General features: G+C 45.6%; 1 protein-coding gene across 2 annotated transcripts in view; it reads left to right on the top strand.

Moving 5' to 3' along the window:
- Window positions 1–27,566, top strand: part of IPO13 (importin 13) — a 560,046-nt gene that overhangs the window by 414,797 nt on the left and 117,683 nt on the right. For both annotated transcript variants that reach the window (XM_085602928.1, XM_085602929.1), the window contains 3 exons: window positions 3,371–3,508; window positions 15,283–15,379; window positions 25,853–25,905. In XM_085602928.1, coding sequence (XP_085459054.1) covers window positions 3,371–3,508; window positions 15,283–15,379; window positions 25,853–25,905 — 288 coding nt within the window. The remainder of the gene's footprint in view (window positions 1–3,370; window positions 3,509–15,282; window positions 15,380–25,852; window positions 25,906–27,566) is intronic.

Here is a 27,566-nt window from a genome sequence, read left to right as displayed (position 1 = left end):
CTGAACATATATCGATTAATTGAACCTCTAGACCAAGAGTAACCTTTACCCAAATACAGAGGCCTCCTGAAGGCCTCCCTCTAACAGAGGGGATAGCACATTTACTAAATGTTTTGTAGCCTACTTTATGTGGAGGTTCCACGGCCCAAGTTTCTTGTAGCATAATTGTCTTTCTGGTCAATGTACTCCTGCCATACAGCAGCTGCTAAATTCCTTCTAAGAGCTGCAACATTATTATTTATTGTACATTGTGCTCTGGCTGCTGAAGTTGAGCTTGCCTCATCTAATCTCAGGCCACCTTCAGACAATGGTGTTGCCAGTGTCTTCCCTGGGATTCACCGTTATCAAGTCAAAAGCCCATTTTGCACCAATGGAGAGGATTGGGGTCATCTGTTCTGGACACAGTGGCCTTGAAGACCTCTAACCTTTTAATGATTCCAGGGCATTCAGGCGATGTCTGTTCTTGCCTTTATAGTTCTGAGACTTACTGGGCATCTGGGCCCTCCCCAGAAGCCCCCCTGGGCTTATGTTTGTTGGTGTGGGCGGGTCTCCAGTGGATCCTTCATTAACATTGAAGCCAACACTGGGGGTGGCTATCTGCCAACACCACTTTTCGGATGAAGCATCTCAGGAGCTTCAGTGGTGGATTTTGCATGCTGTTTGCCAAACTGACTTGAGGCACGCTATTCACCTTGCCCATGACTCGCAGTAGTGACAGAAGTGTCATCTTTGGGATGGGTTTCAGTGACCTGCACCATGTACAGATCATTGTCCTCTGACTCCTGAGCAGCTCCGTCCTATCAGTCGTCTGGAGCTGGAGCTGTAGGTCATTAGTTTGGCCCTGAAACCCCTTCTTACTTCGATCCGTGGATAGTTGGTCCAGGTGCTGATGACTAACACAGTCCTCACTTAGTAGTGTAGCTGCAGGGCGGTGTTGGATCTTGTGCTCCTTGTCTGGAGGCTGTTAGCCTCTAGTAGTAGCTCGCTCTTCACAGGACTTCCGTCCTGATCAATCACCTGCTGGTATCGATCAACACCATGGCGAAGGAACTTAGCAGGAGTCCTCATTTATACCATAAGTGGTGCTAGACCTGGATGTGGTTCAGTAGATCTTCATCTATCGTTTATCTGAAATGGTTACATCATTCTTGTATCTTGTTTTATTTGGTTTCATGGAGCCCATTAAAAGATGCTCTGAAAAAAAACTTCAGTCAGCCCGCAGAGGTGTCATTATATGCATCTCCGGAATCTGTGTTGACACATCTGGAGGTGGAAGAAATAGCGATAGAGGCCAATTTTGTATTGTCACTGGCTCTTAGGGAGATTCATGAGGTGAGGAATATGTGCTTAGTGAATGCACCAGAAATAGTGTTGCCAAATATAAGTAACTTAATTGAATAATCATCTGCCCCATTGTAGTATTGACAGACTCTTAAACTCTCACAGTATACCAAGAAAGCAAGCTTTCTCTATCACAGAATGTAAAACCCCGCCTCCCACAAAACAACTTCAGAACTGCTTCTTAGGTGCCACAGTGACTCCTGGTAGGTGCATCCTACACTGCATGTTTCCAGACTGCATGTTTCATCACCAGCCTGAAGAAATATGGCCACACCCACCCTGATGGAACTTTACTGGCTACCCTTGCCAGCCCACATTATATACATCATTTACAATACCATCACGACTGGCAGGCCTGCTTACCTGGCTGACACACTCACCATCTCCTGTGACTCTCTGCACACTCGAGCCAGGACACCAACAGCGAAGTGTAAAAGAAAAAGCAAGGCAGGAGATGCTTTCCATCTGTGCATCAAGGATCTGCAGTGGGATCTATCCATCAGTCTGCCCCAACCCTCTTGGAAGTTAGGCTACAGCTGCAGATGCTCCTCTTTGAAGTGCACTACATCATGACGAAGTGACAGTCCACAACCACTCTCAGACCCCATCTTCACCTCTCATCACTTGCTGACTATATTTACTCATGGCGCTGTACAGGGCTCTGCAGCCTTGTGGCTAGGTATGTGCTACACAAATACCACATACATGTGTACAGATATGTCTACTCAAGTAGAGACCGCTACACCTGCTACCATGTGTATACAGAGCCAGACCCATGACTTATAGTTGTGTAATGAGAGAGACCCCAGATCTTCCATAATATAATAAAATACAGAATGTTTATTGAGACTATATAATAAAGCACAGCCTCAGCTCTCACAGTATACCCAACAAGAGAGCCCCACACCTACTACCATGTATACAGGGCAGACCCCCTCACTTATTTATAGCAGTGTAATAAGGGAAGAACGCCAGACCGTCCAGAATATAATAAGAGACAGATTATTTATCGGCTACAATATGATAAAGCACAGCCTCAACTCACAGTAAAACCAACAAGAGACCCCTACCTACTACCATGTATACAGGGCAGACCCCCCCTCACTTATAGCAGTGTAATAAAGGAGACATCTCAGACCTTACAGAATATAATAAGAGACAGAATAATAATATGCCACAGTATAGTAATGGGCAGACTCCTCAACTGTTCCAGTTTAACCAAGAACAGATCCTGCACCTCCCACGGTGTATACAGGCCCAGACCCCTCAGTTATTTTAGTAAAATAGGGGAGTGATATCTTATGTTCTGCATTGTAATCCTCATCTTCCAAAGTGCAGTAAAGCTCCCCTCCCTCCCATAGTCCAACTATAGAGCACTACACCTAACTCGGCCTAATCTGGGATCTACGACAATGTAATCAGGAACAGGACTGTCCACTATTGCATTGTACCCTCCTGCAGGGCCATGTCACTGTATAATCTGGGACAAGCCTATCACATTTCACGGTGTAATTGTGTACAGGTTCCTCCAGCCCAGTGTTCGTTCTCTGTGTAGTGTGGATCCAGTTTTCACAGCACTTCTCTATGTGGTTGCTCAGCAGAAAGTTTCTCAACGCTTCCATTCACTCTGAGAGTTTTGCCAATGATGGTGCATAGATAGACCCGCCATTTGATGCCCTCTCATTCCATTCCACGGCCCGGTGTTTGGATTATCCAGAGTTTGAGTGCTATATATACATCTTTCTTCCATAAGTTGCACAGGTTCTTCACTAAACATACAAATAGGGTGTTCTCGGACACTTATGTTGTCATTGAGGGTATCCATGGTCTCTGTTGCGCAAGCATTATGGGTAGACTGTTAGTGTTTGAAGCAATGTGCTAGTTGGTTGACCCCTGATGGGAGGTTGATGCAAGCAAAAGTTTACTCTGAAGGAGCATTGAAAGACTGTGGGATGGTACTTGCTGTTCCGCCCGTGCTACCATGATATTGTTCTCTGTTTCTAATCTCATCTTTCCTTTGTCACTGCAGTCTGTCTGCGCCATCTTTGAAAAATCAGTAAAGACACTCCTTGACGACTTTGCTCCCATGGTGCCGCAGCTGTGCGAGATGCTGGGCCAGATGTACAGCACAATCCCACAAGCCTCTGCCCTAGACCTTACTCGCCAGGTAAAGCTTGTGTTATCAGTGCTCTTAGACCTAGTTGACGGTGTGCAGTTGTCATTTTTTACTGTATCTCATATGTGTACGACGGGTGGCCCGAATGTTGCTCTGAGTTGGGCTCACTATTTTGGCCGTCCTCTGTGATAACGCCCACCATCTCTTAGCTTGTGAAATGGACGCAAGGGACACACACCTGGCGTTTGCTCTTCTCACATCCGGTGCATTCCTGATTTGCCCGGTAGCTCTGTTACTCTGTTTACAAATGACCTCTGTGAGGTCTTAATGGATACGTAGTGGGAGACAGTGTAACAGTTTAGCTACCGCTGCTCTTACAGACCTACCCGAATCTTGGGTTGGTCTTTTTGAGGTCCTTACTCAAATGTTTTGGTACTTGAGAGTTGATGAAATTGGATTCAATTGAAATAAGTGTGTGCTGAATGCAGATGGCCGTCCAAAAAAGAAATACAAGTTTCAGTTATCCACATTGGATTACTGTCTGTAAGTCCAGTTGTGATCACTGTTCCAGACGTGACTGTATCTCTTTAAACTGAAAATGACATAAGTGGCTTGGTTTCTGGATGGCTCAGAAATGAGATCCGGATACCTAAAGTGTGAAATCTTGCCCCTGGGGCCCCGGGGCAATCAGAGCAGAGTGGACTGCAATTGTAACAATCAAATATGTTCGCCACTCGTGTCCTGGGGTCCCAAACTGGATAAGCGCATTCTCCCTTTTAGTAATTGACTCTTTCAGAGCAGTCAGTGCTTACTCAAGGAGATGGTCAGACACTTAAATGCAAGAAACAGCACTAACAAGAGTGAATATTTGATTGCACATTAAATGCTTCACTTTTTAAAAGACAAGTACTTCAATCAAATTAGAATGATTCTCTACCCAGAAAACTATAGGGACTTACAGCCCACAGCAGGAACTCCATCTTGTCTCCATTAAGAGTGTTTGTCTCCATTCAGACCACTCCACCATTGTGATAAACCTGTAACTTGATAACCTGAGTTGTTTTCTTCAGCACAATCTGGGTCTCGTCACTGTACATTGCGCATTTTACACTGCAGTTCATGGTGCAATCATCTGGGGATAGAGAAATCATTGAGAATTTTCAAACTAATGCTAGAACGGCAGTGAATCAGGGAGCTGATCTGTTGATAGGAAGAAGGGGGAAGTAAAATGTGCCATCTGAACCTACCGGCACCTTCTTGAGGAGAAGGAGCAAATCAATCTCAAGCCCTCGCCCTGAGTAGTCAACGTGTCTCTTAAGGCTAGTGCATCAAAGGCTGCAGAAAAGATCCAACCGGATGAAGGTGGCAGGGTGGCCTGACGCCCATCACTTCTGCCTCCTATATCCTAGTATGAAAGTTCCAGTCCATGTGAGTATAAGCAAGACGTTTTCTGGCCCTATAAGGGGCTTCTTTTGTATGAACAGTGCCAAGACCTAGAATGTCCCCAGAGAAGGATAGCCCTTTGAATCTACATGTATTATCTTGTGGGAGCAGTGTCAGCGGAGGTGGTGTGCACATGGTGTACGCATCTGTCACTTGTGGAAATATCACTGTTAGGAATGTCCCTGGTGAAGGATGCCCCATTCAATGTGCATGTATTACTTTACTTGAGTGGTGTTCATGCACTGAATTTCTCCTTTAAAGTATGTTCCAATTAAATAACTTTGTGTTTATTTATGTTCGAGGCATATGAGCTGCAGATCACACACTGAGCGTAGATCGCCATCTGGTGTTGAGTCCGGATGTTTACACTTGTTTTTGTCTTGGAAAAGTCTTTGGAAGTCACGAGATGGGGGACTCCTCCTTTGGATCATAGTGTGCATGGGAATCGGCTCCATCCTCAGATTGTTTTTTTCGCCATGGGGCTCGGATGTGTTTATCGCCCTCCAGTTCGGTGCCGTTACCGATCCAACTTTCGACGCGCAATCCTTCACCCTTTCTCCGGTATTGTTTTGATCGCGATCCCTAGTAGTCGCACATCTCTTCAATATCGAAGTCCTCGATTCTGGTCATCGACGAAGGCCTTCGGGCCTACCTAGGCCATAACATCTGGCTCATGGAAAGGACTCCTTTTAAGAAGTGTCCTCAATGTGGGTCGAAATTCCCACACACAGATCTTCATGAGGTGTGTAGCCTCTGCCTTTCACCGGAGCGCGAGGCCTGAGACTGTCCAGCTTGCGCCTCCTTACACTCCAAGAAAATCATTCCGGATCGTCGTGCTCGAAGAACAATGGCTCGCTCGTCGACATCCATTCCTGACGAAATCTTCCAGGAGGGCGTTGATGTACCAGAACAGGAGCGGGTCGAAGATGGCCCCATCAGTGCCTCCGAAGCCGATGACTTCCGACCTCGAAGGCATCACTCCAGGGCCAGCGGGTCGTAAGTAGTGACGTCGACCCGACCTCCTCCCCCACCACCGAAAAAGGCTTCGGTAACACCTTCACCTTCGAGCCCAGGTGCACACCGAGACAATACTTCTCACGCCCCGCCTTCGGGCCCAGCAAAGAAGTTGACAACTAAGCCTTCAGGCCACTCTGGATCGAGTCAGCCTGACATCGGTGCTGAAACCTAAACCCCGGCACCGAAAAAGAAACCTTCCTCCATCTCTGTGCCGACCACTGCCTCCACTTCCACGCACTCGGCACCGAAACCAACAGGCACCGACCCCTCGACTCCGAAAAAGTTGTCGGAACCGAGTAAAAAGACACTACCGAAAACTTCACATTCTCAACCTTTGGAACCGAAAAAACCATCAGAACCGAAAAAACAACCGGTTCCGCAGGCTCCTACAGAGACAAAAAAATCTCACGGTTCAAAGCCAAAAGAGCACAAATCCACCCCAGATTCGGTGCCACGCAAGCCCTCGGAACCAAAAAAGTTGACGCCAAAACACCAGCCTCCACCAGAAGAGCTTTTTAAACCAGATCCCACCCAAAAAACTCTTCTAAGAGGCCCAAAAATATGTCAACTGACTCTCAGTTCCAAGAAGAGACCAATGGACACGCCTCTACCGGCTCCATCTCCACCTAAGAAGAGAGACATTGCAACATTTCCTCTCAGACTCCCTTCTCCACCTCCTCCTCCACTTCCCCCACCACACCACTCTCCTACACCATCTCCTCCACCAGTGGACGATGATGACACCTCTGATGACACGGGGGAGGGTGCAGACAACGCTAGGGGATCGTAGTCCGCCTTATACCCCAGACCCCTGGGACGGTTACAATACACCAGATGTCCCTAATGTACCACAGGACGACATCTACCCCTCTAGACCTCCCCTCCAGAGGATACCATAGGTTTCACCCAGCTCGTTCACAGAGCTGCAGAATTCCACAGGGGTTCAATTACATACAGACCCTGTGGAAGAGAATTTCTTAATGGACACTTTTGATACTTCACAAAGGTCCACCTCCGTTCTCCCTATGTTAAATGGGATAATAAAACAGGCACCTAAGTTGTTCAAAGATCCTGTTAGGGCTAGGGTTATTAACCCCAGGATAGAGAAGAAATACAAATCTGCCCCAGCAGACCCTATATACATTAAGGGCCAAATACCGCTGGATTCCTTAGTGGTCTCCAATGCCAGAAAGAGGGCTAACTCACAAACGTCAGGGGACGCTCCACCTCCCGACAAGGGGTCAAAACTCTTGGACGCCTCTGGTAAACGTACAGCGTCACAAGCAGCTAATATATGGCGCATTGCCAACACTCAATCTTTGTTAGCCAGATACGATAGGGCACACTACGATGAGCTAGAGACCCTATTGCAACACCTTCCTGACAAATACAAAACCAAAGCCAACGACCTCATACAAGAGGGTAAGCTCATCAAACACCTCCATTCGTTGCGCTCTAGATGTGGCAGACACCGCCTCCCGAGCCATCAACACAAGTGTCCTTCTGCGTAGACATGCATGGCTACGCATTTCAGGTTTTAAACCTGAAGTACAAACTTCCATCCTTAACCAGCCATTTGATCAGGAACATCTATTTGGGCCTGCCATGGATTCATCTCTAGAAAAGATGAAAAAAGACACTGACACGGCTAAATCAATGGGAGCCTTGCAATCGCAAGCTCCCAGACGTTCCTTTCGTCGCTCCTCTTACAGGGGCACCTCCAGAGGCTACTCCTCTGACAACCACTCCACGTCTTATAAGACTCCCACTAAGACCACATTCACCAGAGGTTATCAAAGAGGAGGCTACAGAGGCAACAATAACAAAGGTAGAGGCAAGACCAACAATACTCGCTCTGCCTCCACCCCTACCCAATGACTTCCCTCCACTCCCCGGACCATTCCACTCCAGTTGGGGGAAGATTGCTATATTTCCTACCTGTCTGGAACAACATCACCACAGACAGGTGGGTGAGACAAATCGTTCAATCAGGATATTGTCTAGAACGCACCTCTACCCCCCAAACATACCACCCAGACCGCGCCCAATGTCATCAGAACATTTATCACTGCTAAAGCAGGAGGTAATTTCGCCTCCTACAAAAACATGCAATAGAACCAGTACCCCTGCTTCAGCAAAACATAGGAGTTTACTCCCTATACTTCCTCATCCCAAAGAAGGACTACTCTCTGAAACCTATCTTAGACCTCAGACCCCTAAACCTGTACATACAATCAGGCCATTTTCACATGGTCACGCTTCAACAGGTCCTTCCTCTTCTCTCACAAGGCGATTTCCTTGTCACTCTAGATCTCAAGCATGACTGCTTTCATATTCCCATTCACACCTCTCACAGGAAATATCTCAGGTTTGTAGTGGACGGTCAGCACTACCAATTCAAGGTACTCCCATTCGGAGTCACTACAGCACCCAGAGTATTCACCAAGTGTCTGGCGGTTGTTGCGGCTCACCTAAGAAGACAGCACATCCACGTCTTCCCATACTTAGACGACTGGCTCATAAAAGCCAAGTCATAAAATCAGTGTGTACATCGCACTCACGCCACAATCCAACTACTCCACAACTTAGGGTTTACAGTAAACCACGCAAAGTCTCACCTACAACTGTCCCACAAACAACAGTACCTCGGTGCCATAATCAACACCTCAAAAGCACTTGCATATCCCAGCCCAGCCAGGATAGCAAGCATACAAAGCCTCATAACACTCTTACAGCTCGAGTGTTCATGCAGTTGATAGGGATGATGGCCTCTTGCATATTCATAGTACCTCATGCAAGACTCCAGATGCGTCCCCTGCAGGAATGTTTGGCATGTCAGTGGAACCAGACTCAAGGTCAGCTGACAGATCTGGTGTTGGTGGACGGTCGCACGCATCGCTCTCTGCAGTGGTGGAACACCAACAACCTTTCCAAAGGGCAACCGTTCATCGAGCCAGTTCCACAGATTGTGTTAACAACGGACGCTTCGCTCTCCGGCTGGGGAGCTCATCTGTTACATCACACCATGCAGGGCAGGTGGACGCCTCAACAAAAGTTACTCCACATCAATCACCGGGAGTTACTAGCCATATTCCTAGCCCTAAAGGCATTCCAGAAACATATCGGGCAAGGCTGTCCTAGTCCGCACCGACAACATGACAGCCATGTCATATACAGAAACAAGGCGGGACACACTCCCTACAGCTCTCGCAACTGTCGCAAAGCATATGGAGATGGGCTATTCCTCAGAACATTTTTCTCGTAGCCCAACATGTTCCGGGAGTCCAGAACAACATAGCCGATCTATTAAGTCGTCAAACGCAACAGATTCAAGAGTGGGAATTTAATTCGCAAGTTCTTCAACCATTTTTTCAGATGTGGGGGCAACCAGACATAGATCTCTTCGCCACACATGAAAACGCCAAATGCCCAAGCTTTGCCGCCAGATATCCACACCCATTGTCCAAAGGCAATGCGATATGGATTAATTGGTCAGGCAGATTTGCGTACGCTTTTCTGCCTCTCCCACTCATTCCACTGGTGGTGCGCAAACTGCAGCAACACTCATTGACTCTCATCCTAGTTGCTCCAACATGGGCCAGACAACCGTGGTACACCACATTACTGGAACTATCCGTAGTCCCGCACCAAAAACCACCTCTACCCACGCCTCTTAACCCAGAACCGTGGAGAGATCAGACACCCGGACCCTGCCCAGCTCAACCTAGCGATCTGGCTCCTGAGGTCTTAGAGTTTTGTTACCTGAACCTTCCCCCTGACTGTATCAATGTTATCAGAGAAGCTAGACGCCCCACCACAAGAGCCTGCTATGCAGCCAAGTGGAAACGATTTGTGATATATTGTCACAACAACACCATCAATCCTTTAGATGTGTCTATTCAACACATCATAGGTTATCTACTGCATCTCCAAAGGTGTAACTTAGCGTACACATCTATTAGGTTACATCTCGCTGCCATAGCAGCCTACCTACAAAATAGACAACACTTGTCGCTCTTCAGGGTACCTGACATCAAGGCGTTTATGGAAGGCCTCAAAAGAATAATTCCTCCCAGGGTACCACCCTCACCTGTGTGGAATCTAAACATAGTTCGCACAAGACTAATGGGCCCTCGCTTTGAACCTCTGCACAAATGCGAGATACAATTTCTAACATGGAAAGTTGCTTTCCTAGTGGCTATTACTTCCCTTAGAAGAGTCAGTGAGCTACAGGCACTAATTATTCAAGATCCTTTTTTACAACTCCATCATAAAGTGGTTCTCAGAACCAATCCAAAATTTCTCCCTAAGGTTATTTCTCCCTTCCACCTCAATCAGTCTGTAGAGTTGCCAGTATTCTTCTCGCAACCCCAAACAGTCGCAGAAAGAGCTCTTCACACTCTAGATGTTAAGAGTACTGCTTTATTACATTGAAAGGACAAAATCTTTTCGTAAGACAAAACAACTTTTTGTGTCCTTCTCACCAACACATAAAGGCAACGCCATATCATAATCTGGGATAGCAAGGTGGATTGTCAAATGCATACAGATTTGCTATCACAAAGCAAAACGTTCCTCCTAAAGCCCACTCTACCCGAAAGATGGGGGTTTCAATGGTATTTTTAGTGAACACTCCCTTAGATGACCTCTGCAAGCAGCTACGTGGTCTACACAGCACACATTCACAAAGCACTATTGTGTAGATGTGCAAACAAAACAACAAGCTAGTTTGGGCCAGGCTGTACTCAAAACACTATTTCAAACTACTGCAACAGATACTGGTGGTCGCCGCTAGGGACGGGTACTGCTATACAATCTATGCTCAGTGTGTGATCTGCAGCTCATATGCCTCAAACGGAAAATGATACTTACCAGTATGCATCTGTTCTTGGCATGTAGAGCTGCAGATCCACACACACCCACCCGCCTCCCCGGCTACCTCTATCTGTTCCAGTACTATCTTATTTAGATACAGCATACATGGGCATCTTTTCTGTTGCTTACAAAACTCCAGCACTTCCCTGCTGGCGAAAAACAAAATCTAAGGATGGAGCCGATGCACATGCGCACTATGATCCAAAGGAGGAGTCGCATATCTCGTGACTTCCAAAGACTTTTCCAAGACAAAAACAAGTGCAAACATCCGGGCCCAACACCCGATGGCGATCTATGCTCAGTGTGTGGATCTGCAGCTCTACATGCCAAGAACAGATGCATACTGGTAAGTAGCATTTTCCTTATTTCATGTTTTATATAGCGTGAACATGACCCGTTGGGTGTCAGAGCGCTTAACAGATATATAGTGGTCCCGAATGCAACCAATTGCAAGCAACATAAACTTACGCATGAAGAATAATATTAAACAGTGGACAGTAAAAGTTCTCAGTACTTACAATAATATCTGAGACTGACCGAATACGTCAAATCACAACTTTTCTTTTACCATCAAAAGATTCAGAGTTCAAAGTTTAGCTGAGCGCTCATCTCAGTAGCTTAACGAGATAGGGGGCCCAAGAAAAAGACTGTCTAGATCCCAATACGTATCGATTCAGGAAGTCGTTGAGGGGCCCCATGATTGGTAATCTGTAGCGAACAGAAAAATGAATCGATCGACAGACGAATTAGTTGATTCTTTGTAAAGAGTTATGGTAGGAATTTTCCCACTAGGAAGATCTTAGCCTCCTTCTTGAATTTTGAATGGAATGGTATTCTTCTAATGTTTGGCGGTAGCGAGTTCCAGATTCTGAGTTCGGCGCCTGAGAAAGCTCTGTTGTATGTTTTCTTCTTCTGGAAGAGCGGCGGCTTCATCACAAGATCTTTTGCGCCTCTGGAGTACCTGCCTCCTCCGGATATTATCACTTTCTGGGCAAGGTATGCCGGTGTTTTTGAGTGTAGTGCCTTATGTGTGATACAGGCCTTTTTAAGTTGTACTCTGGCTCCGTATGGTAGTCATTTCAGAGCTTTTAAGTGCGGAGAGATGTGATAACATTTTCCCCATCCAGTTATGAGTCTTTCGGCTGCGTTGAGACAGGCTTTTAGTGGAGCTGTTGAGATCTTGGACAGGCCAGATAGAGTTGAACAGCCGTATTCGATCCGCGCGATGACCAGCGCCCGAACCGCCATTTTGAGGTCTGACGTTTCTGAGAAGGGTTTCAGTTTTCTAAGACAACTCAGGTGGTATTGGGCGTTTTTAGCCAACAAGTTGATGTGGTTTCGCATGTTCAGGTTCTTGTCTAGTGGTGCAGTTAAGTGTGGTGATCAGTGTGGTCCATTCCTTTATTTCAGAGATTTTGGGGGGATGGGGGTATTAAGAATTCAGTATTTTGCTCGTTTAGTTTAAGCTGATTACTTGTTGCCATTGAATGGTCATCTTTAGCGCTTAATTCATTGACTTGTTCCCCTCCAGTGACGAGACATTAATGTAAATCTCTGTGTCGTCAGCATACATATGAAACAAGATGTTGGCGTGTCAGTCTCTCAGCCAGAGGTTCCATGTGGAGGTTAAAGAGAGTTTAGGGAAGAGTTGATCCTTGCGGTACACCAATCGTAATAGGGGATGGCTATGATAGCTTTTGATCAACTAAAAATCTTTGTTCGTTATACTCCAAGAAAGATTTAAACCATTCGAGGACAGTACCAGACAGTCCCATTCTGCTTCCGAGTCGATCTAGCAATTTATCATGGTTTACGGTGTCAAACGCAGATGAAAGGTTAGAAGAATTAAAAGACAAGATTTATATTGATCCTCGCAATGCAGATTGGAGTCCCCCAGGAATAAATCTTTTAATTGTGGGGAAGCGTTTGCAGTGATGATTTCCATTAGGTGGTCAAGGAGTTCTCAGGATTTGAGTCCTGATTGGAGGAGGTTAGCAGAACTCTCTTCAGGTTATCGATGTTTAACTTTCTGTTTTTTAGAATGGGAGTTCTATCCATGTTGATTTTGACCGTTAAAATTTTTTTTTGCCTCCCAAACCCAGGAGACTAGAGGCCTCGGGTGTTGATTCGTAGGATAGTAGTAAGGCTAAAGTTTCTTCTTCTGATAGATACATAGGACCATTGGTGGAGATCAGTGATACACTCTGGGTTATCTGGGTAACTGGTGCTGAGAGGGTAGTAGATGTAGAATTTATGGTTGTTGCGGTTAGAGGCACAGGTTTGCTATGTTGTTTAGACGATGGGTTGACCATAGACCTGTAAGCTTTTTGGTGGTTGCAACCCGGAGTTGTGTCGACTGGACATCATGATTGGAGGTATAGGGACAAACCTATCTTTAAGCATAGGTGTTAAGCAGCTATTCCCGAGTCATGGTTGATTGACCTCTGAGTGCTGTTGTTTGCTGTCCTGAGGCTCTAACCTCGTTGAAATGAGCTTAGATAGCTGGGTTTCTTGTGCTGTCCTCGTGTCTGTTCTGGTGCTAAGATTGCTTGGCGGTGAATTGGATTGGGTGCCCGGGTGCTGAGTAAGTCATGTGGGAGTGTTACTAAGTACCTGCTCTTTCAGATTGGTGATGTTGTCATCAAATTTCTTTAGATCCTTGTTAGCCACTTGAATCAGTACTGTGCCATTTTTATAGATTGTTATGTTTAGATCTGCTCCTAGGTCGTGTGAGGGGTGCGATCCTTAGTTTGCTGATATGCAGAATATTTCTGGTTTCTTGTGTGTTTAATCATTTTATTAAGGTTGCCTGACAAATTTCTATTTTTCTAGTGAAGATTATCAGGTCATATACAATGATGCCTTTTTTATGTTGAATGATGGATCAGAAATCGGTGTCTCTGGGTGTTTTCTCAAAAGATTGTGCTTAAAGGTTTTAGCTGCAGCCCTCGTGAGGTTGGGGGTTTATGCCTGCTGTTTTTAGGCATGATCCTGCCATGTTGGTGGAGTGCGCTTTCGCCAGTTTATCAGAGAGTTACTTTCCCCTTCCAATTCCAGACTGTGAAAGTGGACTAAATTGCCCGGAAAATTGGTGGCTTTTCTCAAAGTTTCAGAACACAAATCTGTAATGGCAGATGTTTCAAGATGGTCGTCTCTTTGAGCGCAGCAGACCACTCTAGGCTGACAGTCCTCTTTCACTTTCCAGTCTAGACTGTCAGTACTCAAAACCTTTTAATTATTTTCCTATCTCTTAGATTTAGCCACAGTGAAGCAGAGTTCGGCCATTTTGGTCCTGGACAGGACCGGACAAAAGAAAAAGAAGAATAAAGATATATATAAGTAAAATACCATGAAATAAAAGTAAAAATGGCCAAGGAGAGAGGTGCAATGAGCCTGAACAGCAACCGTGCTGGCTGTTTCTGCAGACTGAGTTCTGCCACGCCCCGTGCACTAGCCATGTATAGGAGGAGAGGGACCTCTCCAATTGTAGCCCAAAACGGTTGTATTCCCATGTGCAAGTGATGTCTAGCATGGAATGTCCCTGGTGTTGGATGTCCCTTGTGACTGTACTTCCGTGAAGCTGTGTGAGCAGTGTTTAACCTTGGAATGACCTCAGTGAAGGATGTACCCATCGAATCTACATGCATGACCTTGTTTGGACAGTGTCTAGTAAAGTTTTATGGTCCAAATGGAATAAGCTAGCATTACCTTGTATGAGCATTGTCTAGCCTTTGACTGTTCCAAGTGAAGGATGTCCCCCACTAGTCTGTGTACATCATATTGTTTGGGGTGTGTCCAGTAGGCTTAGAATGTCCACAGTGAAAAATGTACCAATGGAAGATGCCTGTATTATAGTTTGTGAGCAGTCTATTCTAGGCATGCCCCGGTGAAGAGTTCCTTTTGCCTCTAGATGCATTACCTTGTTTGAGTGGTGGTCTGCTTACGAAATCTCCGCTGTCTAGCAAATCCCAGTCAAACTTTTATACACAACCTTATTTGGACAGTGTCTAGGCTTGGAATGTCGGTGGTGGATTATGTATCAATAGAATGAGCTTGTATTACCTTGTGCAAGCAGTTTCTAGACTTGGATGGTCCCTGATGAAGGAAGTACGAAAGGAGTTCATATTAAATGCCTTGTGTGAGCAGCGATGCGGATCGGAAATCTCCCCGGTGAAGAATCTCCCCATTGAAACTGCATGCATCATCTCGTTTGTCCACCTTGGAATGTCCCCATTGAAACTGCATGCATCATCTCGTTTGTCCACCTTGGAATGTCCCCATTGAATCTTCTACATTACCTTGTTTGAGTGGCCTTTAGCCTTGGACTGTCCTCATTGATTTGCTTACATTAACGTGTGTGAGTGGTGAATAGGTAGGGAATGTACTTGGCAGTGGATGTCTTTATGGAATTAGTTATTAGTTTGTATTACTTTGTGGAAGTGGTGTGCTCATGTGTTGTGTAGTAACCAGTGGTATTGTTACTCTTTCAGCTGGTGCACATCTTTGCTCACGAGCCCGCCCACTTCCCACCCATCAAGGCACTCTTCCTCCTTGTCTCCTCAGTCACGCTGTCCCTCTTCCAACAAGGTATGTCTCTTAAGTGCCTAAAGGGAAGTCTCTTCTGCCCCCTGTGGCAGCTTCTCTGCAGAATGCTCCTCTGATCTCTAGGTAAAGTGAATATTGCAAATGTTGTGTTGATCTTTCCAGAATTGACTTGGTTGTTGTTTTCTTACGACGCATTGGCCTGCATATGTAGCCGCTCCTGTTTCTCAAGCATCAATGGTCTTTGAGTCGGATTCCTACCATCTGATGGGTTCTGAAGAAGCAGGGAATGCAATGTCTTTGTGTCACTCACTGCTGGATTTGTTCCTTTAGGGCTGTACTGCTCATCCCACATCTGCATTTGAAACCGCCTCCTCAGAGTTTGATTGCACATTTTATATTTTTCCTCAGTTATTACCTCTTTGTTATACCGACTGCGGTGACTTCATGGAGGAGCTGGTGATGAGGAAAATTGCTTGAGGCAGATTTTGTACTCCATATATTGTCTGAAAAATGTGTTTGTGATGTCAATTCACGAACTGCTATCAATTTGACAGTTAGGGATTTAGATCACTCGAAGTACAGTTCTACTACAATACTTGGCAAGGATTGGCAAAGCCAATAAGTCTGACCTTGGCAAGCTTGCAATATTGTCTTTAGTTTTTTCTTTGCAAACGCATGCAACAGCATGAAAAGTTTAAAAGTAGTACAAAGTAAAACTGCAGCCTTCTAAATGTGAATTCCGCATATTTGCACAAAAAGTAAAAAAATAAGCTGTTTCGCAAAAATAATAATAAAAAAAAAACGACTACTAAAAACAAGTGAAATAAAAGCAGAGATTTGTTTCAGTAGCCTTGGCACTGAAGTGGAATACTTTTTAAGTGGAAGCGAAATGTCATCGCTAACAGTGTACAGAGCCGGGGACTCAAGTGGATTGAACCATTGCTGTATGCTGTAGTGGGCATAAACACCATGTGAATGACATGTTGGGTTGTACCAGCTAGAAAGGTTGATTGCTCCTAATTTAGACAATGGTCCTAGAACCGCTCCTGCTGACTAGCATATGAGAAGACAACCAGCGACCCTTCAGAAACCAAGTCACCACTGCTGCTATCAGCGGAAGGACAAGTTTGTCAACAACAAATGTGTATAGAACTAGCGAGTACACAGGGTAGGTTCTAGAAATAACACACAATGAATCGAACAGGACAGTTGTATGAACCAAGTGACCTCCGGTTGTTCCTGTACTAAAAGATATCTTGTTTTCTTTTCTTCTGTTCAAAACTTGAGATCCTCCAAATGTGCAATTAGATAAGTATCCCCACAAGTTATACTCCATTTGTTATGTCATCATTAGGGTATTTTACTCCTTTCTAGGTGTGCTCTGACGCAGTAGCTCCTGTCCCTGGAACACACAATTGCATGAGTCCCTTCATGCTTCACCATTCCTGCACACTTAGCCTTCTCTTCTTGCAATCTCTTGTTAATGAAAGTTGGAATTCCTTCATGTATCGGTTACTCAGCACAAAGTATGCTCTTCTCTTCAAACATTCTTCGTAAGTGCGTGGATTCATAATTATATAAAAGTTTAGTTGGGGCTCCTTAAACTGCTTTTCTTTTTTTGTAATGTGTGTCTTCCTGGTAAATCCATACAGTATTGAAAACAGTTTGTGTTGCCCAATCCATTTGAGATCCGCTGAGGTCTTTTGCCAGAGATAAATAAACATTAATGCATAATTTTTGTAAATTCGGAAGGAGTGAAACAAAATGATCAAACCCAATGAAAATATGGAAATTATGAATGATTTGTAAAGTAGGAGGATTTGTGCATACAAGGGTTGCTAGAATTTTTCGGTAGAGCACATCTTTAAGTGTCTCGGTTCAACAAGACTGTGAAAGGGCGCAGTGGGCTTTCCGCATGCGTGCCATATTGAATGTCACTCATGTATGTAGAGAAACCCAAATTCCTATGTGTGTGTGTTTAGAGTAGTGACTAAAGGGTCATATAAAGTCTTTGCTTATGTAAAGTGACTCAAAGTTCCATATTTATGTTTAGGGAAATGACTAAGGTGTCTAAAGAAGTATAAAGAAATACAAGCATTATGTAAAATAAAATTAAAAGGTTGATGTAAAATACATAACAATTGGAAAAGGAAGTAAGCTAAAACAAATTAAGGTGCACTTATTCAAAGAATACTACATTGGTGGTGTGCTACAATTATGTAGTAATTATAATAGAAAAAAGCCCATGCTTTCAAATCTGAAAAATAGGTGTCATATTAAGGGTGTGGTGCTCTGAGGGATTCCCTAAGTGTGGCCGAAAACCACAAGATTCAAAAGGGGTTTTAAAAAAGTGCCTGCCAGAAATCTATTTAATAAATGGGCCCAGTTGATGTGTAGGGAATAGTCTCTGGTCTGTGTTTGATTGGGGAAGCCTTAATCTGAGAGTGACAATTATTCAGAATCATTTTAAGTAACTCTTGTTTGAAGTTTTCGTCCGTGTTGTCAAAGATCTCCTGGACATTAAGGTGAGGAATGTATTTTGGAGAGTAAGAATCAATTCATCCATGAATATACACTCTAGTGTCCATGTTGTGGAAGCCCAGATAGGGCTTTTTATGGTAAGCCCATACGAGGTCAATGGGAAAAGTTTGTGTATTCAAAAATCCTTCCACTATGTGTAAAATATGCAGTATGAAACACATAATAGTGTTTCATAGTCTACACAATATGGATGTTATGTAGACAAAGTTTATTACATGAAATATGTGATTATACAGTTTATTAATGACTGTTATTTGAATCCCTTTCGGTGGATTCTATCCAGACTTTTTATCTAATAAATTTCCTTTTGCAGTAATGTTTTTCTTAAGGTCAGTCCTCACTGTGTGGTGCTGCTTTCATTGTTTGGAATTTCTAGCGAGTGATGTTCTATTTGGATTAAATAAATTGCCATGCTCGATTTGGGATTTTTAATGCTAATGTTTCTCTTATGTTCTGTTAGTCTAGTTTACATTTCTCTTTCACTTCCGCCTGGAATCTTCACTGCGTATGCACAATTGGTAGTTTCACAACTGGTCTATTCTTTGTCGTGTTTTTTCCAGTGTATTATTGGGTGCTGTGTTTTCCAGTGTGCATGAAGGAATAGCACTTTTCATTACCAAGAGATTGAAACAATGGAAGGATAATGGCCCAGGAATGGTGATGGATGAAGAGATTCCCTTCAGAAGAAGGCAGCTCACCTCATGCACCTTAGACTCTCCCTAGACATCAGGACTTGCATCCTTAATGCCAGATGCTTCATGCTTCCAACTAGGCTCCTGTTCTGAACACATCACTTGATGAGGCCTTATCGTGTGAAAGCTCACAATGGACAAATGTTTATGTGGAGGAGAGTGCTCCACCTTTTCCATATCTTACCAAAGTGGAAGGGAGTTACGAGGCATCCACTTCAGAGCGCGAATTCCCCCACCTGGAAGTTGAATCTCTATTCTTTTCCTTTTGGAGAGTGCATGCTGTCAGAGCAAGACTTAGATACCTCAGAAGCTGCCCCTGCCTCCATCGTGGCCTCCACTGGACATGCTGATACAGAGGACTGAGGTTCACCCTTGGGTGAGGGACAGTCTTCGCTCTCTGTAATGCAAATGTAACCAGAAGCCAACTCACAGCCCTGTAGGCTGACACGGGGACAGATTATACCAAAGCTGGAAACTGCGAGGACGAGTCTTCATTGGCCTTCACCAACGTTATTGCTATCTTGCGATGTATATCCATTTCTGCTCACATCCTTGTAGCCTAGAGTAGCGACGAGTCACCCTCACTTCACTGTACTAAGCAGTTCAACCTTCCACCACCCACATTCCCCAATCAACCTTGGGACAGTGGCGATGGTAGATCACATAAAATTGAGATACTTCAGATCTGAAAAAAGATACTTCCCAAATGCCGGTAGCCCCAGAGAAGATGGTGCTTTGAAAGATTATATTCTCTGCAGGAAATTGATTAGAAATGAGCGATGGACTCTTTTCATTCTCGTGATGTGCCCTGCAACAGTCCTTCATCATTGACTGCACCCCTGCCTTTCAATTCCCCACAAGGTTCTCCCTCATCTCTGAATGGCTCAGTGAGGACTGGTCCATGCTGCTTGTCCTTTGTCTTTAGTACCAGTGCCAATAGTGTGATACCGTAACACCACGCAAAAAAGCTGAGTGACTTCAGAGGATTGTTAACTCCATACATTGGTATCCCAGCCCGAAATAACTTCTACCTTGAAAGTTGCGTGAAGGTTTTTAGCAAGTGCCCAGGTGTGATCTTCATGCGAATAAGTGCTGCAGCCTCCAATATCTTTAGGTTCACTCCATAACCACCACTTTATAATCCAAGTTACTTCTGCTGAAGGCCTTAGTGTGTGTACCAAATTATTTGGCACCTTGTACGTAGACCTCCTGACTACCGAGCGACAAAATGAAGTGTGTTCATGTTCTATCCTGAGGTTCGGATGAGCTGGACAGATTCCTTTTCCTGTTGATAATCTCCAGATGAACCTAACCCCAGGTAACATGTTTGGTGCTTGGGTCTGATATTTAGCTGATCCATGGGTCCCCCGAACAGGATCTCATTTCCTGTTTGGATGTTTCTCTTATGAGAACAGTTCCGGAACAAGACCATCGTCCCATTAGTAGCCTGTGTGCTGCTTCCACTGCATAGGCTCACTTTTCCAGACAGTCTAAATAAGGGGACGGGGCCGTTTCAGGGACTTGACCAACTGACTTATGGCTAGTCTTGGAGTTGCGGTAAAGTGGGATCCCTGAAGATCTTGTTCCTGCCGTTCTTGTGATAGGCCGCAGGGTCCTTGTAGCTACACTATAAGAAATGGCTTTGCCACGTAGTTCAGATAAAGAGGGATCCCTGAAGATCTTGTTCCTGCTGTTCTTGTGATAGGCCGCAGGCTCCTTGTATCTGCTCGATAAGAAGTGGCTTTGACACAAGATTGAGATAAGAGGATGCCTGAAGATCTCGTTCCTGCCGTTCTTGTGATAGGCCACAGGGTCCTTGTATCTGCTCGATAAGAAGTGGCTTTGCCACATGATTGAGATAAAGAGAGATCCCTGAAGATCTCGTTCCTGCCGTCCTTGTGATAGGCCGCAGGGTCCTTGTATCTGCAAGATGAGAATGGCTTTGCCACATGGTTGAGATAAAGAGGGATCCCTGATGATCTTGTTCCTGATGTCTTTTTGGTGTGCTCCAGAAGAGATTTCTTCATCCTGGGGCTGAGATAGAGATGTTGCTTCTCCCTGCAGAAGCTGTTGCACCACACCAAAGGACACCAGTGCTCCCTTTAATAGAATGCCACTACTTCCCAAAGTAGGGAACCATGGCTTAATGCAGTAGGATACAGCTGCTTCATGCAATGGGGCACCGCTGCTTTCCACAATGGGATGTAGCTCCTCTGTGCAGTGGGGCACTGTGGCTCCATGCAGTACGGCATCGTTGATCCCTTTAATAGAGCGCTGCTATGTCCAGCAGTAGGGAACCACTGCTCCTTTGAATAGAACTTGGCTACTTGCTGCAGTAGGGCACAGTGGCTCTGTACAGTAGGGTACAGCAGCTTCTCGCAGAAGGGCATCACGCCTTCCTACAATAGGGCCTACTGCTGCCTACGATAAGGCACAACTGCTGCCTATAATAAGGCACTGCTGCTTCAGGCGAGGTTAGCCCTGCAATAGGGCGCAACTGCTGCCTACGATAAGGCACAACTGCGGTCTACGATAAGGTTCTGCTGCTTCAGGCAAGGTGCACCCTGCAATAGGCCACAACTGCTGCCTACGATAAGGCACAACTGCTGCGTACGATAAGGCACAACTGCTGCCTACGATGAGGCACAACTGCTGCCTACGATGAGGCACGACTGCTGCCTGCGATGAGGCACGACTGCTGCCTGCGATGAGGCACGACTGCCGCCTGCGATGAGGCACGACTGCCGCCTGCGATGAGGCACGACTGCCGCCTGCGATGAGGCACGACTGCCGCCTGCGATGAGGCACGACTGCCGCCTGCGATGAGGCACGACTGCCGCCTGCGATGAGGCACTGCTGCTTCAGACAAGGCTCGCCCTGCAATAGGGCACAACTGCTCTGTGCACAGTTTGTTGCTTCTCCCTGCAAGAAGCTGCTGCATCTTGAAAAAGGGCATAAGTGCTCCTTCTGGTAGAGCACCACTGCTTCCTGCCATAGGGCACTGCAACTTCGTGTATTAGGGTGCATGCAGACGGGCACTGCTCACCCCTTTAATATAACACTGCTACTTCTTACATCAGGGCACTGCTGTTCCATTCAGCAGGGCACCACTCCTTCCTACAACAGGGTATTGCTGCTTGTTGCTTCCATCTGTAGGGTGCTACAGCTCTATGATGTAGGGCAAATCTACTCCGTGCAGTGAGGGACTACTTCTCCCTTTACCACAAGGCTGCTAAATCTTCAAGCAGGGCACTGCTGCTCCATGCAGGAGACACCCTTGCTTCCTGCAGTGGGGCGCCGCTGCTTCCTGCAGTAGGGCACTGCAGCTTTCTGGAACAGGGCACTGCAGCTCCATGCAGTTTACACCCTTGCTTCCTGCTGTAGGGCACCACTGTTTGTGACAACAGGACATTGCTGCTCCCTATAGTAGGACACCCCTGCTTTCTGGAACAGGGCACTGCAGCTCCATGCAGTAGCGATGCCAAAGGGGATTATGGACGGAGCATTTGAGCAAATCAAACACTCACCCCCAGTCAACTGATCTGGGTTTAATCCATCATTCTTTAGCTCACTCCACCACCCCAGTTCAGACATGGCCATATGCAAATCAGTCTGACTCTGTGCCTCATGGGAACTGTCCAGCCTGAACTGCCAAGCCATGTCTTCCCTGGACCGGAAACCAGCATCCTGGGACCGGTTTCTGGCTAATCAGCTATCATCAGGCAGGCTAGCTTGAATCCAGTGGCAAAGTGAGCAAGTGACCCATGTCTGGGCATACCCTGCCAACTTAGGGTGAACAAAGCGATACCAAAGGGGATGATGGATCTGAACTGGGGTGGTGGAGTGAGCTAAGGAATGATGATGGATTAAACCCGAAACCGGTCCCAGGATGCTTGTTTCCGGTCCGGGGAAGACCTGGCTTGGCAGGTCGGGCTGGGCTGTTCCCATGAGGCACAGGATCAGACTGATTTGCATATGGCCATGTCTGAACTGGGGTGGTGGAGTGAGCTAATGAATGATGATAGATTAAACCCAGATCAGTTGACTGGGGGTGAGTGTTTGATTTGCCCAAACGCTCCGTCCATCATCCCCTTTGGTATCGCTCCATGCAGTAGGGCATCAATTCTTCCTACAATATAACACCACTGATTCTTACAATAGGGCACCACGTTTTGTGGCAATGGGCCTTTGCTGCTCCCTGTAGTAGGGCACCACGACTCTGTACTGAAGTGTGCCACATCTTAGTGCAGTAGAGTACCACTGCTCCCTTAATAGAGGACTGCTGCCTACTGCAATAGGGTACCCCTGCCCACTGTTAACTGCAGATGTCATACCTGCTCCTTGCAGATGGCAGCAGTCTCCCTTCAGAGGACACTGCACCAGGCAGCAGGCACTGCAGATGGCAGCAGGCACTGCCCCCGGCAGTGGAAGCTGCACCCAGCAGTGGACACTGCACCCGACAGTGGACACTGCACCCGACAGTGGACGCCCCACTCTACAAAGAGCCCCTAGCAGCAGGTTAATTTTCCTAACATTCTACATCCTAATTCTTTAAAGAGGTTATTTTAAAAGGAAAGGACAAATGCAGCATCCTTTAAAAACAAATTGTTAGTAAATTCAGCAGTGACTAAGCAAACATAAGGAATGACTTTGTACAAAGGTCTCTATTTATCTACATATTCAGACTGCTAAGTCAGATGCTGTCTCACAAAACACAGCTCACAAGCCCTCTTCCAGCACTGGAATTCACAAGGCGCACTCTGCATCTCATATGCAGCAAATTCTCCTATGTTGTTGTTTTCATTATTATTGTCTTTAGTATTAACAATGTGCAATTCTGTATAGGGCACCTGCACCACAATGGGTATGGGGTGCTTTACAAGAAATAAATGAGACATTGTTGAGAAAGAGGTTACAATACCAATAGTGACAACAGTCCTAAGCGAATTTTTGGGAAACTGTAGGGTAGGCGAGATTGAGACACAAAGTGTCAAAATTGGTGTAGTAGAGAGCAAATAATCCAGGTAGAAGAGGTGAGGGTGAATTCTGTTTGTTTCCTAAACATGAGTTAAGTGGGAGAAAGTTTCAAGCAGAGGGCATTGCACCAGTGAACAAGCGTTACAGAACATAGGGCGTTTGAGTTGAGGTGCTTCGAGACATGGGGATCTGCTGCTTTTTGGCTCCTTGCGCTGTCTGAAATAGTGACCAGGTGTGCCAGCTCATGCAAGTAGTTTGCCAAGTTGCTTTATGTGACTCTGGAAGCAATCTCTTTCTCTTACTCCAGTACAGTTGTGTAAAGGCACTTACTAGCATGGGAGCGGACATTGATGCTTTGTCCTTCCGGCTCATTCAAGTTGGGGCCAGCTAGATAAAATGCTGAATTTTACGACTGTGCATTTGATCAAGGACATTTATAAAGTTGAAGCAGCATAATTTGAACTTGCGTCTTGCTGCTAAGGATAGTCTAAACAGGTTGTGTGGAACTGGTGTGATGTCAAATTCTGTTGAGTTTTTTACAAGTCTAGCCGCTGAGTGAAATATTGCCTTGAGCGAGGTGAGGTATTTCCAAAGTTGAACTTTGGGACAGTAACAACTGGGACATCTGTTTTCAGGTGGGTTGGGTGTTTAATTTTAAATTTAAATCAAGCCATCTTTACTTACAATTGCTTATGATTGAGCATGGATTATCTACCAGATGTGCAAGTGTCATTGACAGGATAAGATATCTTAACATTGGTCCCGACAGCCATATTGTCAAAACAATCATGGCAGCGTAACATAGATGTCTGTTGCTATATCTTGTGAATATCTGGAAAAACTGGCCTTTATATAGAAAGTAACTTCTGTTTGGCTGTGAAGATACAGAGGTAAAGGACTTGTCCTGTTGCTTAATGTAGCAGTCATGTTAGGGCTGATACCATAAATATGTATGCATGAATCTAAACCAGGTTGGTGATGTTCAGGCAGCCTTTCTTTGTAACAAAGGAGTTTGTGTGCATCCAGGTAGTGCTATAACCTCACTGGGCCTACCAAGACTCTCATGCTAAGAATGGTATTACACAAATAACACCACCAGGGCCTGCACCTTCCCTAGCAACTCTAGACAGCCACAGCAGGGCATTGACTTGTTTCAGTGATTCAAGTGACTCACTTAATACACTACATTACTGAGTTGGATTTCTTGTGGGTTTCATAAGCTCTGTTTTGACAGGAAATATCAAATATTCTCATTTGTGTGATAAAACACATTAGTAGCAACTTTGGAGGAAGGTCCTATTTCTGTAAGAGCATGACTAAAAATGTTCTTCTGCTGAGCTTGCCGCACTGTTCCTCTGCTCTGCTTACTGCTAATCTGCCTTTGGTTTCTTGCAGTTTATCTCAGCTGAATCTATTGTTTGTCAAACCCGCTCTGTCTCAAATGCCTTTTGTTGTACTGAACAGATTCTTGACACTATGTCACTTTTGTGAATGTCTTGTGCTCTTCTTCTGAAACACTGTTGCATTTGTTGTTCATACTTTATAGTTCAACTTAAAGTTCATGTGTCACTTCTAAACAGTTTGATGCAGAATTGTATCTCAAAATCAATAGTGTCACTAATAAATATATACCTTCATGAAAGGTACCTTCAGTTAGAGTGAAATGTTGGAGGAGCTGTGCTTGGTGGTCCCTTTCAAGCCAGGTGGGTTGTCCTGAATTGGCCTCTGCTGCTCCAGGCCACATTGGTTCCTCAGCTGGGATGACGTCAGAGGACCTTTGCAGCAAGCTGTGTCAAACCTGGCCTCTCCTCTCAGCCTACACCTCAGACAGGAGACCTGGCAGCCACGCCTGTGGAGCACTCTAAAGGCACCTCGCCGCATACCCACTATCCCATGGGAAGCCACACGCACCCAGTTCGGTGGGACGGTGTCTTTACCAGGGGTCCTGAATCAATGGCCGGTGAAGCACATCCTCCCTGGGTCTAGTGGGTCACACTTCTTCCGCCTCCACTAAGAGCGAAGGCCCCCCAGCATCTGTGTGTACCTTTGGCGCCAGGCCCTATGTTTTGCTGTTTCTTTCTGTTTTCAGGCTCTGACTTCCATGATTTCAGTCCGTTTTTGTTTCTTTAACTTGCTTCCAGTTGCTCATGTCTCTCCCCCTCTTCCCCTTCGCCCTCCACACCCCTCCACCTCCTCACTCTCCTGTTTTCCACGTGTAAATTATTTCCGTATCACATAACTATATGATATTGAGTTGCTGTTTGTATGATTTTTTCTTAAGTTACATCTTTTATTATATTTTTAGGGCCCAGGGATCATCCTGACATTGTTGATTCATTTATGCAACTCCTGGCACAGGTGTGTTTTGGTTTCTTATTTCATTCACTTTCTGTTCTTTCTCTACTTTCTCGCTCAACTTCTTCCTCTTTTTAATTCAAGTTAAACCTATTTTTAGCTTTCTGTTTGACAAGTTTGTTTTTTCCTCTTTTGGTTCAGTAGACTTATTCCATCTGTTTTCCTTGGACGTTCTAAACTGACCAAGCCTTCTCCGTTAGTGGCCGGGGGTTGGAAGTGGCACCGGACAGACACTAGTAGGCACTGCAACACACCTGTGTTGGTTGCCCCTATGCTTTGTCGACTGTCCTGTCCATGGCTCAAACCAACAGCTTTCTTCCTGCAGCTTCCCAAAAGCGCCGACCACCAGAGTGATTAACACCTTTCCCTCCCTACTCGCATGTTGACCATTAGCTCAGAGGAATAGCCTTTAAAGATATTCGTCTGCGGCAGGATGTTACTGTGTGCGACACATTGCAAATGGTGAGCTTGGCCACTATGTAGGATGCAATGCATCATGTAGTAGGGGGGGGGAGAACAATGTACACCGAGAGCCTGGTAACTATGTAGGATGCAATGCAACAGGTTAACTTGGAGCATGCAGTCACTGTTTGCGTAACTATGCAAACGTTGAGCTTGGTCGCTTTGGAGAAAGCAATGCTGCGTGTTAACCTGCCGCATGCAGTCACTGTGGGCGGAACAATGCAAACGGTGAGCTTGTTTACTAAGGAAGAAGCAATGCTATGGGTTAACCTGCAGCATGCAGTCACTGTGGGCGGAACAATGCAAATGGTGAGCTTGTTTACTAAGGAAGAAGCAATGCAATGGGTTAACCTGCAGCATGCAGTCACTGTTTGCAGAACAATGCAAACAGTGAGCTTGGTCAATACGGAGGAAGCAATACAACAGATTAACATGCAGCATGCAGTTACTGTGTGCGGGACAGTGCAAATGTGGTGCTTGATTACTAAGGAAGAAGCAATGCAGCGGGTTAACCTGCATCATGCAGTCACTGTGGGCGGAACAATGCAAACGGTGAGCTTGTTTACTAAGGAAGAAGCAATGCAATGGGTTAACCTGCGGCATGCAGTCACTGTGGGCGGAACAATGCAAACGGTGAGCTTGTTTACTAAGGAAGAAGCAATGCAATGGGTTAACCTGCGGCATGCAGTCACTGTGGGCGGAACAATGCAAACGGTGAGCATGTTTACGAAGGAAGAAGCAATGCAATGGGTTAACCTGCGGCATGCAGTCACTGTGGGCGGAACAATGCAAACGGTGAGCTTGTTTACTCAGGAAGAAGCAATGCAATGGGTTAACCTGTGGCATGCAGTCACTGTGGGCGGAACAATGCAAACGGTGAGCTTGTTTACTCAGGAAGAAGCAATGCAGCGTGTTAACCTGCAGCATGCAGTCACTGTGGGCGGAACAATGCAAACGGTGAGCTTGTTTACTAAGGAAGAAGCAATGCAATGGGTTAACCTGCAGCATGCAGTCACTGTGGGCGGAACAATGCAAACGGTGAGCTTGTTTACTAAGGAAGAAGCAATGCAATGGGTTAACCTGCGGCATGCAGTCACTGTGGGCGAAACAATGCAAACGGTGAGCTTGTTTACTAAGGAAGAAGCAATGCAATGGGTTAACCTGCAGCATGCAGTCACTGTGGGCGGAACAATGCAAACAGT

This window comes from Triturus cristatus, chromosome 4_2, assembly GCF_964204655.1.
Source record: "Triturus cristatus chromosome 4_2, aTriCri1.1, whole genome shotgun sequence".
Classification (NCBI taxonomy): domain Eukaryota; kingdom Metazoa; phylum Chordata; class Amphibia; order Caudata; family Salamandridae; genus Triturus; species Triturus cristatus.
This window is presented reverse-complemented; position numbering and strand designations above follow the sequence as displayed.